This window comes from Henckelia pumila, chromosome 2, assembly GCF_033568475.1.
Source record: "Henckelia pumila isolate YLH828 chromosome 2, ASM3356847v2, whole genome shotgun sequence".
Lineage (NCBI taxonomy): Eukaryota > Viridiplantae > Streptophyta > Magnoliopsida > Lamiales > Gesneriaceae > Henckelia > Henckelia pumila.
Window position 1 is genome coordinate 129,223,546 of NC_133121.1, and position 14,015 is coordinate 129,237,560.

At 35.6% G+C, this 14,015-nt stretch overlaps 4 protein-coding genes across 10 annotated transcripts; 1 reads left to right on the forward strand and 3 right to left on the reverse strand.

The window, feature by feature from the left end:
* Positions 1-65: 65 nt before the first annotated feature.
* Positions 66-3,281, reverse strand: LOC140883846 (origin of replication complex subunit 5). Of its 3 annotated transcripts, none has more exons than XM_073290442.1 (5): positions 3,071-3,281; positions 2,094-2,968; positions 1,583-2,002; positions 435-747; positions 66-355 (listed from the first exon to the last, which is right to left on the reverse strand). In XM_073290442.1, exons 1-5 carry the CDS (start codon positions 3,260-3,262, stop codon positions 305-307), a joined length of 1,851 nt encoding a protein of 616 aa, XP_073146543.1. In that variant the 5' UTR covers positions 3,263-3,281; the 3' UTR covers positions 66-304. The 3 variants fall into 3 exon arrangements, with proteins under 3 accessions (XP_073146543.1, XP_073146546.1, XP_073146544.1); XM_073290445.1 differs by having other exon boundaries at positions 3,124-3,233; XM_073290443.1 differs by having other exon boundaries at positions 3,078-3,215.
* Positions 3,282-4,200: 919 nt separating this feature from the next.
* On the forward strand, positions 4,201-6,521 carry LOC140882131 (uncharacterized). 2 transcript variants are annotated; one of them, XM_073287909.1, is made up of 9 exons: positions 4,201-4,391; positions 4,609-4,689; positions 5,103-5,192; positions 5,311-5,477; positions 5,605-5,674; positions 5,821-5,900; positions 6,024-6,075; positions 6,176-6,252; positions 6,338-6,521. In XM_073287909.1, exons 1-9 carry the CDS (start codon positions 4,314-4,316, stop codon positions 6,351-6,353), a joined length of 711 nt encoding a protein of 236 aa, XP_073144010.1. In that variant the 5' UTR covers positions 4,201-4,313; the 3' UTR covers positions 6,354-6,521. The 2 variants fall into 2 exon arrangements, with proteins under 2 accessions (XP_073144010.1, XP_073144009.1); XM_073287908.1 differs by having other exon boundaries at positions 4,203-4,391; positions 6,013-6,075.
* LOC140882132 (uncharacterized) lies at positions 6,462-8,085 on the reverse strand. The gene is made up of 4 exons (XM_073287911.1): positions 7,615-8,085; positions 6,984-7,112; positions 6,677-6,863; positions 6,462-6,598 (listed from the first exon to the last, which is right to left on the reverse strand). The coding sequence occupies exons 1-3, from the start codon at positions 7,930-7,932 to the stop codon at positions 6,720-6,722; spliced, it is 591 nt and encodes a 196-aa protein (XP_073144012.1). The 5' UTR covers positions 7,933-8,085; the 3' UTR covers positions 6,462-6,598; positions 6,677-6,719.
* Positions 8,086-9,307: 1,222 nt separating this feature from the next.
* Positions 9,308-12,364, reverse strand: LOC140883258 (AT-rich interactive domain-containing protein 2). 4 transcript variants are annotated; one of them, XM_073289655.1, is made up of 4 exons: positions 12,034-12,364; positions 11,590-11,807; positions 11,147-11,445; positions 9,308-10,383 (listed from the first exon to the last, which is right to left on the reverse strand). In XM_073289655.1, exons 2-4 carry the CDS (start codon positions 11,624-11,626, stop codon positions 9,538-9,540), a joined length of 1,182 nt encoding a protein of 393 aa, XP_073145756.1. In that variant the 5' UTR covers positions 11,627-11,807; positions 12,034-12,364; the 3' UTR covers positions 9,308-9,537. The 4 variants fall into 4 exon arrangements, with proteins under 4 accessions (XP_073145756.1, XP_073145753.1, XP_073145755.1 ...); XM_073289652.1 differs by having other exon boundaries at positions 11,147-11,807; positions 12,034-12,363; XM_073289654.1 differs by having other exon boundaries at positions 11,147-11,833; positions 12,034-12,363.
* Positions 12,365-14,015: the final 1,651 nt, after the last annotated feature.

The following is a 14,015-nucleotide window of genomic DNA, read 5'->3' on the forward strand; positions in this document are numbered from 1 at the left end:
TTACCTTTTTTTTTGGCACATCACCGGAAACAAAAAGTAATAGAAATCTTTAACTGGCAGCTCCGAAGATAATAAATTAACTTGTATTATCAAAATATATAGTAATACAATAATGCTTACACGATATATCATACTATCTCCAAATAAAAAAATTTCCTCCAAAGCTTCACCTTTGGTTGAATGACCGATATGCCGAACATAAATAACGGAACAACCATCTCATAAATGGCATATACACTTGGAACTTTTGACCATTTGTGGGTACATATTTTCAGAATACGAGGAAACTGGCCAGTCGGAAGTGTTATCTTCTATACAAGTATTTTGACAATGGAAAGTCCAGACTCCTGGCTACCTGTCAAGGAAATAATGAAACCACATGATCATTTTTCTAAAAAGCAACTGAAAAAAATGTAGGTCTTTCAAAGCACTACCTTCGAAGCCAAATCTTCAGAGATTGTAGATCGATACCGAACCGAGCCTTCCAATGGACAGCTTGCTCCTTTAGTAATAAAATTGGCACTACATAAACTAGATAGTTGCAAAACAATGTCGGACATGAACCTGCTACCACAATATTCACCTCCAAAGTCACCACTTTGCAGTTCATCACCGGGCGAATACTCCGCAACAGATGTTATACACTGAAATATGGCCAACAACCTTTCAAGGGGGAAAGTTCCAGGTCCTTTATTGAGTAGCTCATGTTCTTTGATTTCCTTCTGCTCCATTGATTTTTCCGAGCTCCTGCGTAGAGCACAGAATGGAGAATAAATCATTTATATCTTATGCAATCTTGTTTTCATAGCAGACAAGGAAAGTGAGACTGGTTTCGCAAGAAATTGCAATTTTCTATACTTTTCCTCCTCAATCAAGAGAAAAAGAGATTCTGATGGTTTTCAAAGTTTATACTGATTTGATTGCTAAACTTCTTTTGCACGAGCATCACTCCACATCCTTCTAACAGGAATTCCTGATAACAGATATAAACCTATAACCCTCTCCATATCAATCAAAGGAGACGATATGAGATAGCTTTGGTATATAATTATACACAAAAAATATGTCCTTCACTTGCCAAATAAGTAATGTGTATATATCATTATCGGAATAATGAACATGGACGGGAATGGCATGTAAACATCAAACTAAAACCAAAAAAATGAATGCAAAGAACAAAAAGATTTGGGGAAATTGCATATATCACCTTTGTGAAATCCTGTGTTAGCTAATAACCCCCTGTGAAAATTTTTTATGCTAATAACCCATGTGATTCTAGATTTGTAGCATACACACCCCTTTCAGTTAAAAAATGACGAAAATACTTCTACATAAAATAAATGATAAATTAAATAGTTCATAAAAGTTAAGGGCATTTTCGTCATTTTTTAGCTAGAAGGGGTGTGTATGCTATAAATCTAGAATCACAGAGGATTATTAGTTTAAAAAATTTTTACAGGGGGTTATTAGCTAACACGGGATTTCACAAGGGTGATATATGCAATTTCCCCAAAAGATTTTCTTCACAAGTTAAAAGTATCTAATGTTCGTATCAGATATATCAGCTTGATAAATAGCTCACTTTCTCTTTCTTTTATGATTGTCAGATCCTCCAGTTGAATCAAAAAGTGCACCATCGAGCGTTGCCGGATTTCTTGAAGCAAGAAATGCAGAAATAAGAAGATATTTGGTAGAAGTAGACATGTGGAAGTCAATCACATCTAAAGATTCATCACCAAACTTCTTCATGATGCCCTTTCTCCAAGTCCTCTCCTTGTTGACTGAGGTTTTCATCAAAGGTCGAGAAGTAATGCTAAACGCGTCATTCAAGTATAGTGAAATACATGGTTGAAGATGACTAAATAATTTTCTCTTCATAACTTCATTCGGTACAGCTCCCAAATCATCAAGAGGTTCACAGTATTTGTTAAATAAAGGTGTGAAGACGGTGGCTAATTCATCAACTTGTCTGGTAATTCTACAGAAAGGTTTCAACACCATACTGTTTTAACAGAAACCAAAAGAATAAACACAGTTACTAGTTATCAAAAACTATAAACACAGATAGTCAAGCACAGAGACGCAATACATACTCAAGAAACGAGGAATATAACTTCGGATTTGCTTGGTTTCTCATGAAAATCTGGCGTAAATCATCTTCTGTGAATCCAGGAATATAAACAGGAAAGGGCTCAATATAACCTGTGTCTGCTTGATACGTATCAGGGGAGGTATTGCTGATAAAAATTACACCCACCTCAGCCATTTTCAGGATATCATACAAATTAAACAGCAAGGATAACGTACTTGAGCTCTTATCCCACTTTTTAACAAGCTCTAAATTATCAAATACCAAATAAATCATCCTCCCATTAACCTGTGAAGATGACTTTTTATCGCTAAACTTCCTCATTTTTCCTTTAAGACTCTCTATAAGAGTAGCCAAACCTTCACGCAACAGACAAACAAAATCAGACGGTTTTTCGCATCGTTTCATGCTCGAATAACCATTGCCCACGTGCTTCCTATGAAGAGAAACCTGGTTCACGATGGATTCGAACAGTAATCTAGGGCTGTAACAGGTGATGCAGCTAGAATATATAAATGGACGATTCAAGAACCTAAATATCTGAAGTATAATACTCGTCTTTCCCGTCGAAGGACCTCCATATACAAACAATGGGATCATCGGGGAATTCAAAGGTCCCAAATGATTAACCAATTCATTGATCCGTGAACGTCTTCCAGGAAATGAATCAATTAACTCGTCAAACGCTAACGGTTCATTACCGTACACAAGGTCATTTACAGACAACGTTTGTGTGTCGTTACTCGTATTCGAAGCCTGCACTTTAGATTTTGAATTCGGAGTGCAAGAAGCCGATGATCTTGTGGTTCTTCGGTTGATTTGGGGACTTTCCACTTCAGTCATTTCGGATAGGCACAAAATCACGAACTCCCTGTTAATCTGAATGAAGGAGAGAAAATAATTGATCGAACTTACAAAAGAAAAAAAACAAACCTCAAGAAAACATCGATCCAAACACAAAATCTATACACCATAACATACAAAGTACCTCGTCGAATAGCGGCAATTCAGAGAAATTGTGCGAGACAGTTCACCTTCTATCTCGATTCTCGACAGGTGGAGGACGCCGCGGTGGCGTGTGGCGGGGCATTTCGTTATATTAGGGTTTAGGCGTGGTGTTTTCCCGCCACTCCAATCCAAAATCACCGTACTATTTATTCGTTGGGCATACATATTAAATTTTTCGGTAATAAATAAGGTTTTTTCCCCAATCTAGTGTGGTTCAAATGAAAATTTCATTTGAAATCTTATTATAGTGAGTGACATGATCATTTAATATAAAATTTTAAAAACACATAAAAATAAAATAATATTCACCACAATTTGATGGTTATACATGATATACAATTTAGTGCAATAATTTTTTATGATAAAAATGTTTTTTTTTTAAAATAGAAAAGTATGTCAAAGTTAAAAATAAAAAAATTATTTTCTGTTTATAAAAACCATATCATTATCTCAAAGTTAGTTAACTCAACTTTATAATATAGTAAGATATAATTGGTGTTATAAATGAGATGAACATGAGATTAATGATATAAAAGGAGTAATGTAAAAATGAATAATATAGTTTTGTATGTTTTTATATTATAATGTCTTAAATTTTCTTGCAAAATCTAAATCGACAATTGTCAAACGAAATGAATGTGAAAGTTTTGATGTCATATTATCATACCAACATAATTTGAGTGCAAATGTAGAAATATAATTGTAAAATTTTAATTGTAAGAATTGTAAATACACATCAAAACTTGTGTAGCATATAGTTACATAACCTTCCTCAAGAAAGAGACATGTATGAGAATTACACTTGTCAACATGAGTCAGCGGGATGAGCTGATCCACGGCTCGCCACAACCCGTCAATCATCTAGTCTACCATGTGATAGGTGAGCAAATTACTAACCTAATCCGTCTATTTAACGGGACGAACTGGCACGATGGGTCAGCCCATTTCAACAACTCCAATGCTAATCCAAGGTAGAACAACATAATATTTTTTTTAGAAAAACAACTTAATAAAAATAATAAACAGTGAACTTGTTGGACATAAGTTCGAATCCAAAAACGTTTTGGGCTCTCTGGCCCAAGTACTGCATTGATACTTACATAAGCAAACACTTTGAAAAGCACATGTTTCTGGTATCTCCGGACAGCATCGTGTTGGTGTGGCGGGTAACGTTTATCCGCTCTCTATATTGACTTCACTTCCCCACACACAAGAAATGGGGGATCTCTACGCTTTGGATTTTGATGGGGTTTTATGTGACAGCTGCGGGGAAAGCTCTCTTTCTGCTGTCAAGGTCTGCTAATTTTTTTTTTTATGGATTTTTTCCCCCTTGCACTTTGACGATGGACGATGGATCACAATCTTGTATTTAACTTCTTTTATGTTTCTTACACGTTGTAAATTTCATGGGTTTTGCGTGTAATTTCGTCAAATGTGCGAAATCGTTGATTTTTATGACTTTCACTGACTTCTGTTCTGTTCAATTAACCGATTTGCGTGCGATATTGTAGGCAGCTAAAGTGAGATGGCCAAGTTTGTTCGATGGTGTGGATTCATCTTTGGAGGATTGGATTGTTGATCAGATGCATATAGTAATATTTCCTTCACCTTTCTGACTCAATTGGTTAAATTTTATGTTTCTTACAATTGCATGTTAAATTTCAATTAATTTTAATTTTATTTGAGCCTTTCTTGGCTATGCTGGGATTGCCCCTCCAGATAAGCAGCACACCGCTCAATTGGTTCCACTTTTTCTTTAAGAAATCAATTAACCTAAGATGTTTGAGGAATCAGTTGTTATCTCATTTGTTCTTTGCCGCGACCAATTCGCAACCTGATAAAAAGATATTTCACTTTATGAACTTTGCTAATAACTATTTCTCTGACGTATTTAATGAGCTGACATGCTTACACTGATGTTCAAAACTCCCCTGAAGAGATTTTGAGTTTGATGGTATCCTTTTCATGTATCCTTGTAGATGATGAAGTGGTTAACTGGTTTCAGGTCCGACCTGTGGTAGAAACAGGATATGAAAATGTCTTACTTGTGAGGTTGTTGCTGGAGATGAAAATTCCCTCTGTAAGGAAGTCTTCGGTGGGTATCTTTATCTAAAGCACAATCATTTCTATTCTTCATTTGGCAGAAGCTCCAATCCATTTTTATTTTCCCAACTTTACCTAATATTAGACTTTATTCATGGTCTGTATGGAAGGTTGCAGAAGGGCTCACGGTTCAGGGAATATTGGATAACTGGTTCGAAATAAAACCTGTGATTATGGCAGAATGGGATGAGATAAGGGACCCATTGATCGATCTTTTTGGAAAGGTTAGGGATGAATGGATTGATAATGACTTGGCAGGTTGGATAGGAGCGAACAGGTAGGTAGTTTATATTCCTTGGAGTTCTTGAATTTACAATTTACTGCACCTTGGTGTATTTTTTTGGTCTTATATTTTGTTACATGTGTGGCCCTTTGTGAATATCAGCAGTTTGGTTTACCTGCAGATTCTATCCTGGTGTTCCTGACGCCCTAAAGTTTGCAAGCTCGAAGCTCTATATCGTGACCACAAAACAGGTGTGTTTCCAGAAAAATCCACCCATTTTATGATTTATCATTCTCATTTCCTCATCACACAATCAGGGTTTGTTAATCTGACTGCATTGCTTTTATATCACTTTCCATTTTTTTGCTGTTATCATTATAGCATTTTTGGTTTACAGAGTCGTTTTGCTGATGCATTGCTTCGAGAGCTTGCTGGAGTCGCTATCCCAGTTGAAAGAATCTATGGTCTCGGAACTGGGTGAGAAATATTTCTGAACATCTATGGTTATGGAAAGAAAACAAAAGCTTCACGAGGTCAGACCTTGTGTCCTTCTTTCTTAAAGTTAAACGTTTCTTCTGAAATCTGCTAGTCCTAAGGTAGAAGTGCTGAAGAAGCTTCAGAGTATGCCAGAAAATCAGGGTCTAGCCCTGCAGTAAGTTCCTGGACTCGTTAATATATTTTTTTCTGTGGTTCTCTTCAGTATTTATTTGTCAGCTTTTAAATAGTCATCTTATTTGCTATTCTACATTTAGCTTTGTCGAGGACCGTATTGCGACTTTAAAGAATGTCATCAAAGAGCCAGAGTTGAACAACTGGAACCTATATCTTGGTAATTCCTTCAATTTTTGTGGTGTGTACAATGCCATTGATCTCATAAAGTTGTTCCGGTTTTTAAGTCAAAATTCACGATGCAGGGGATTGGGGTTATAACACCCAGAAAGAAAGAGAGGAAGCTGAAGGCTTTCCCAGAATTCATGTTCTTCAGTTGAGTGACTTTAACGGGAAACTTAAATGATCTTTCCATTATGCATGAGTGGATATCACTCTTGAAATAATCATTTTATTCCAATTTTTGTATGAAACTTGTGTATTGTTATAGTCACTGATTACACACTTTCTACTTGTCACCTGATGCAAAATCACTTGAAAAAAATATGCCATACTTTCATCTGTATCTGCAAGAATTTAGTAACAGGTGGATGGTTTACTGAGCTACCTCATAGAATGAATTTGAAACGAGTTAAACAACTTACAAGAAAGTGAAAATTCCAGCTTGTATCACCACCCCCGACATAGCTAAAGTTCTTGGTGCCTTTCATCCTTCTCAGCCTGAATCTTCTCAAAAACCTCTTCGAAGGGACGATCTCCAGGTTTTCGGAAAAGTTGATCGCCCATCTTAATCTCATATGCATCAGATTGACTCAGTATGAATTCTTTTAACTGGACAAATGTTGGAAATTTGGTTGATAGAATATGAGCAACATAAAATGACATTTCTACTAAATCAACAGACTATTTAATTATAAATAACATTTATTAACACAAAAAATGCTAACAAACCTCCAGCGAATCTTGGCCTTTCTGCATGGTGAACATGATGGTACTCAAATCTACACCAGTGAATGTTGCCTCAATTGCACCGGTTCTTGCGACATTTGTCCATTTCATAGCGATGTCAGATATCATTTCCTGTAATTTTCGGCAATAAAGCCATGATCATTGTAATGATCTACCATTAGATAAAACTCAAACACCTGAATCTGTACGAGTTAGCCAATATTGGCAGGCTACATTTCAAATCAGAATCAGTAAATCTACGAAACTTCAAAAACATCTTAATTTACATGTGGTCTATTCGTTTTGAATTCTACAACGCTGAATCCGCATACGGCACGGGTTTCCCCATCTATGGAGCAAAAAGAAACTTCATCACAGCATCTCACATAATTCATGTACGATCAACACCCGAATTTTTATCGTGGAAACCCACCAAAAATCCCATCGCGTTTTGTGAACTTCACTACAGTCGCAATTCGCCAAACCCGGCATTAATCAAGCAATTGCTAAATCCGTAAATCGAATAGAACTCGTGCGATTGTATAAATTGATCCAATATCCTAACAAACACCCCTAAAAAAACAGCAAATGAATTCGATCACCACTCAAGGAAACAAATGAAGCAGTTGATTACCGGAGTCCGGCGAATTCCGGGCACGAGTTTGACAAACCCGAAAACGGGTCCGAGCTGGCGCTTCATCAATTCTTCCTGCATTTCTTGAAGACCCATCCCGGTAAAATCCGTATGTGGCGGGTCGAATTCGGGTTGCTTCTTCCTGCCCCATTCACGCCAAGCTTCATCCTCCTCATCGTCAACGACGTCGTCTAAATCGTCCTGTACGTGGATTCTCCGCTTCGAAGCCTCCGCAAACCTGTCAATTCCGCCAGTTTGGTAGGCTACGAGGATGAGGAAGCCGAAGAGGAGATTGATGGGAATGCTTTGTTTCTTCATTTTGTGGGAAAACGCAATCCGACTGCGGCAGTTGCCCGGGTTTAAATATAGTGAGAGGTGGCGGTGATGCTGCGCCACCGTGCGCGGGGGTTTAACGCGCGCACTTGAAAGTCACGCGTGAATGATGTGAAAATTTCACCCACCTATCAATGTAAAATTAATGATAGTACCCCTTGTACTTAATTAATTAGTGAAATAGATCTTCGTCAATGATCATGAGTTCAGCGCAAGTATGTCAAATAGAATTTGTTTAATGTTGTCTTGACTAACGTATTTTTGTAGACTATTGTTGCACTAAAGTTTATTTAATGTTACAAAAAGCAACTGACGAGATTTCGTAGACGTAAAAAAATGATAATATTCATAAAAAATAATGATGATGTTATTACTTGTGTAATTGTGTTTTATTCATTCGGAATGCACTATTCCTCCAAGGCATGTAATTTATAATTGGAAGAAAAATATGATCTCACATTTTTATATTTTAAAATATAGAATTTAACTTCTCTACCTCCCCCGCCTTAGAAAAAACCAAAAACCAAAAACTTTTCGCCGTTAAGATCATTTTTGGTAGACCCTTATTTATAATTTTTTATTCGAGAAAACGTATAATTTCACAATCCTATATTTTTTTAATTTCAAAATATAATATTTGACTTCGCTAACCCCACCTCGTGTAGATCGATTTTGATGGACCCTTGCAAAAATTTCGATGGACCCGTACCTTGTAACTTTTTGTTCGAGAAAACATATAATTTCACGTTCCAATATTTGATGTTATTTTTTTTATGATGTGTGGAAATTCGCAACGTTATCCTTTGACCGGATAAATTCAAGCAAATGCAATAACCTACAAATCACATTAGTCTGGTAAATAGTACGTACGAAAATTTCGATAAAAAAAATCAAACTTCTAACCAATTTGTCAAACGCTCAACTACTCCACCACTTGAGCACCCTTTCGATCTTTGATCTTTGTCTTTGTTACAAGATCAACAATTGATTTGAAGACATGACCAAACCACCGGATAGATATTATATACATCTCCAATGAAAAATAGAACCAAAACTGAACTACTTAATTACGATATTGGATTTGTTTTTTTTTTTTTAATTTCGGTTTGAATCGATTCAAAATAAATTTTATTTTTAAACAATCAGGAAAAAATTAGTGTACGATTCACGAGATAACTAAAACAATTAAAGTAAACTATATTATAAAATATTAATAATATCTTATGTTTATCACGGAAGAAATAAAATCAGATAAGATGAATAGGTTTGGACCGACTATAAGTGGATACGGGCCAAATCCACAGATGCCATTCACATTTTTCATGGGCCAGATTTCAGACCTAGTATAGCTGGACCGACCCAAATACAGCATAAAGAATATAGATATAGATCCGAATCCAAATTTGATTGCTTAAACCAAGGAATCAAGGATAAAAGTATGTAACAAAAAAGGTAAATGCAAAAACAAAGACCCCAGATAAGTTGCCTCTCTTCCAACCAAAAGCTTATACACATGCCTGAAAGAGCCAACATAGAGGTATCTTCCTGAGTATCATCAAAATCTGCAGCACTTTACAACTTATAGCAAGCCTAACTGCGATTCATTTTCGTTTTCTTTGGCGAACGAAAAATGGACCCTGGAGATTGAGCAGCCATTTGGCCAAACCTGTTGCAAATTGGTCCGAATTCAGAGTCTTCGTCATCACTATGAATATTGCTTGTGGTGTTCCTATTCTGTTGACCTCTACGCCGTAGAAGAAAGACATTGAAGTAGTAGCTGACCAGAGCTTCCCTCCCTTTACTTGGAAAACACTTGAAAAGTTCATCCCAAAAGTATTTTTCAGATGACAACCGGTTCAAGTTCACTATATCCTCGAACTTGTTCTCGTCTTGTTTAGTCCACGAAATTGCATTTTCCTCGCCCATGGAATTGAATTTCCACTCGTAAAAGGCCGAGCCTAACTCAAGTTTTACCTTCATCCTTTTCTCCCCAATGTGAAACCTAACACATTCAATAGAACCACGGAACTGGCACCCACATGATTCTTGTCTTCCTTTTCCTATAGGATCTCTTTCAGTCAAGCTTTTGTTATGTTCTCCTTTGTAAAGTGGCCAAATTCGGGTTCCCAACCATTTAGAATCACTGTCATAAACTGCCTCGGTATACTTTGGCACGTCTACCTGAAAATTTGGGCCCGTAGGAATGTTTTTCTTGCGAGTATAGTTGCCTCCAAATCCAAATGAATCTGCTGTTGAATCAGACTGCTTATCAGAAGAACACTTGTCGCTTTGACTACCTGAGGATGATGATTCTGAACACCGCTGCCCTCGCGTTTTGATAGAAGAATCTTTAGCGACAAGAAGCCTCTGGCTGAATCTTAACCTTTCAGAAACAGACTGATCTTCATACATGCTTGGATGCATCTTTTGCTTCTTCTGCCAAGCATAGCAAATGTTTCATTTAACTGTTCAAGGATGTCTGAATATTCAATAACTAGATAATATCAAACTAACATCATCCAAAAAAGGCAGGTAGAGCGGAGTATTACTGTGAAAGGCATAATTTAGGCGGATAGATGACTTTATGTTCTGCGGCAAGCACTAAAGTGCCGTTTGGATGGAAGAGATTTGATTTAAGAAGTGAACTGAACAATGGATTTGAGATGAAACTCGTCTCAATTACCATTACATTCAACTTTGATGGATTTGAAATCCAACCAACATAAATTAATTCAAACAATCAAACATATTTGAAGAAATATTTAAATAAATGATTTAAAATGACTATATATTGACGTGAGTTTGAGACTACAATTTAAAACCCATTGTCAAATTAATTCATTATGACGGACTTAAAATACTTGGCTCCAAATCCATGAATCCAAATGCAACCTACAAGATCGCTAAATACAATTATCATTTCTTATGCTTATGGAGAACTGGGACTTCAAACTATGTTTTCGTCAAATGAACTCACAAAAACCACTATCCCTATGATTATCAGTCAACAATGCTAGATTGCATTTTCTTGAACAATTGAATAATCAACAATGCTGGACTAAGAGCCATGTGCAACATGATATGCCTCCAAATGGGAGCCAATAAATCTGATCCAGCAGCGAAAACAATGGAAACTTAGTAACAACCGAAGATAGTATCATTTTAATATTCAAACACAGATGAGATATTAGATTTACACCTGCCAAATCGAATGTTGAGAAGTTCCATCTGTATCTCTTTTCAAAAGCATTTCTTCACGAACCAAGAGGATCTTCTTCCACATCTGCTCACTCCCACAGTGCTTCCACTTCTGCATCTCCGGTATAGATCCAATCGCGGGGTCGCAAGGATTTTTAGCGATGTTAGTGAGCCAATTCAGTATGCCAAAGTAACACTCGCGCTTCCTCTTCCTCGTAGCCGGGTCCTCATCTGACACCTGATCATTTTCGCCATTGTCATCTTTAATATTACTTTGCTTTTCATGAACATCCACATTACCTGCAATCTCATCAGTGCACTTATTATTAAAAATCTTAAAATCTCGGTTCGGTTCCACAATATCCTGATCCTCATCACCGAGTTTCAGTGTATTCTTTTTTAACTTCTCCAGTTCTACATCTTTCTTGAATTTTTCTGGGATACCTGATAAAAACACCTTCAAATCCGACTCAACCACCATTTGACAAAATCCGATATAAAACCAACCGTCGAACCCTGTATCCCCTCTATATTTACCCAAAACAATCCGTTCCGTACATTACAAAACCTCAACACAACAGACGAAAAAATAAAGCCGAACGGATTCTCAGATCAAAACCACCTACGTCGACTTCGTGCCCTTCACCAGTCACCAGAAGCAGCTGCCCAAAACACAAAATGCAGAAAACTGTTCAAAAAATCAGAAGAATCTCAATGAACACAAACTCACACTGCCTTTTTGAATAATATTCAGATTCAAAATGAAGCAGGAAAAACCCATTGTCTTTCTACATTCACACCATAACAAAACCCACATCCTTCTATGAACACAATTTCAAGACAAGTCTGCGTAGAAACATAAGAATATAACAGTATATCTTCTTGGACCTTTAAAAAGGAATCAAGGCAAAAGGGCCATAGATTTCAGCTGGGTTTTTGAGAGGGAGAAGGTAAGCGATGGATTATTGCTGAGATGCCAATATTTTTCAGACCCTGTGTGCAAGGAAATTTTCAAGTCCCGCTCTTTTCTCTCTCTAGAACAGAAAGAGAGAGAATGGGGAGAAAAATAGATTGCGAGTTGGTTCAGTATTTGTACACCGTACAGAAACAGGTAAGTGTAGGGGAAAAAAGGCCCAAAATATAAATCAAGAATTTGTTTGAGGGGCTATTGGGAAAACAGAGAGACGCACTGTAAATTGAAATTTCAGGGTTTTTTGGATTTGAAGAGGATATTAGGGCTAAAACTTGTCTTCTCCATTTCTTTACCCTTTGTTGCATAAATGTTTTGCCTTTTTATTTCAAGAGATTTCAATGTTTCTCCAAAGTTAACTAGAGAAAGAAACTTTAGAAAATATCAAGACATCTCGAGTCGATATTCAGATCAATATTTCTACTTAAAATTCAATGACAAAAGAGTAATTGAACCTGATTTTTGGTAATAAGCAAATCGATTACATGAATTCACCGGTCTAGACTGTGTAGCGTTGATGGGGCATCGACGTCAAGAGAAAAAAAAATTGTTATTTTTGTGATTTCGCGAGATTGTTTATATGGTTCTATGTGTACATGATTCAAAAAATAAAAACGTGATTAGATCTTAAAATATGCGAGACTGGAATTTTCGCCATTATGGGGAAAAAATATATATATAGCGGATTTGGCTCAAGGGGAATCGTCTTGGCTTAGATCTAAAATTTAGAAGAGAGGGATTCGAAAGGTGGGATGAAGTCTCGAGGATTATAAACTTCTGCCGTAGTTGAGTTCGATTACTTTAAATTTGGAATTATTGGTTAACTATGGTTTCCTCCTAACTTGGGTGCTGAGTTGGTTGTGGGTTCCCGAGGGTATTTCTGGAAAATCATTATTTTGTTGGGTCGAGAGTAATGAGGTCCCTGTGCATACCGAAGGTTTCCAACAAAGTTTTGTGGGCCCACTAATTATATTATATGATATTCTTTTCATCTTAATTATATAGTTTATGTTTATTTTTTTGTTTGTTTCAAACATACATAATTATATACTATATTTAATAATATTATTTTAGATTTATTTACTAATATATTTCTATTAACTACATCTTAAAAATGTACAATCATTTTTTAATACATTAAATAAGAATAAAATAAGAAATTTATATAAAATTTGTTTTTCCAATGATTTTTTTTTAATTTGTGTGAAAAAAATAGGACTATACAATTGAAACAGAATAATATAATATGATCTCATCGGTTTTCAAAATTAATGCATTTGAAATTTAATGTATGTAACCATATTTGGCTGTGTCTTTGTGTATTACTGGATTTACTTTTTGTTTTTGCATGAATGAGTAAATGTTTCATAAGCATATAAATCATAATATGATTTCAATGATTTATTATATTATCTCTATCTCGATTATAGAAGTTAAAACAAAATTTATGTTCCAAATATATAGGTTTATATTATATTTAGCAATTTTTTTTCAATTTTTTTATTCATTTCTCGTCCCGATTATATAGGAATATTTTTTTTTACACGGATTAAAAAAAATAATTAAAAAATCAAATTCTATACAACTTTTTATTTTAATCATATTTAATTTATTAAGAAAATGGTTGCACATTTTTCAATACGTATAGTTATAAAAGAATAGGAGAAATATTGCTACGTATAATACAAATCTATATATTTGGGATATTAAAAAAAAAAAAGAAGAAGAAGAAGAAGAATAGCTTGCATAATTGAGACGGGTGAAATTTTGAAAATTGATATACCCTTATTTATTATGCAATGAAAAATGTGTAATTATATTTTGGATGAATTAAATAAGGTTAAAATAAGAGGTTTGTATATAAAAAAAATTTCTACTTCTTAATGTTGTGCGAAAACAC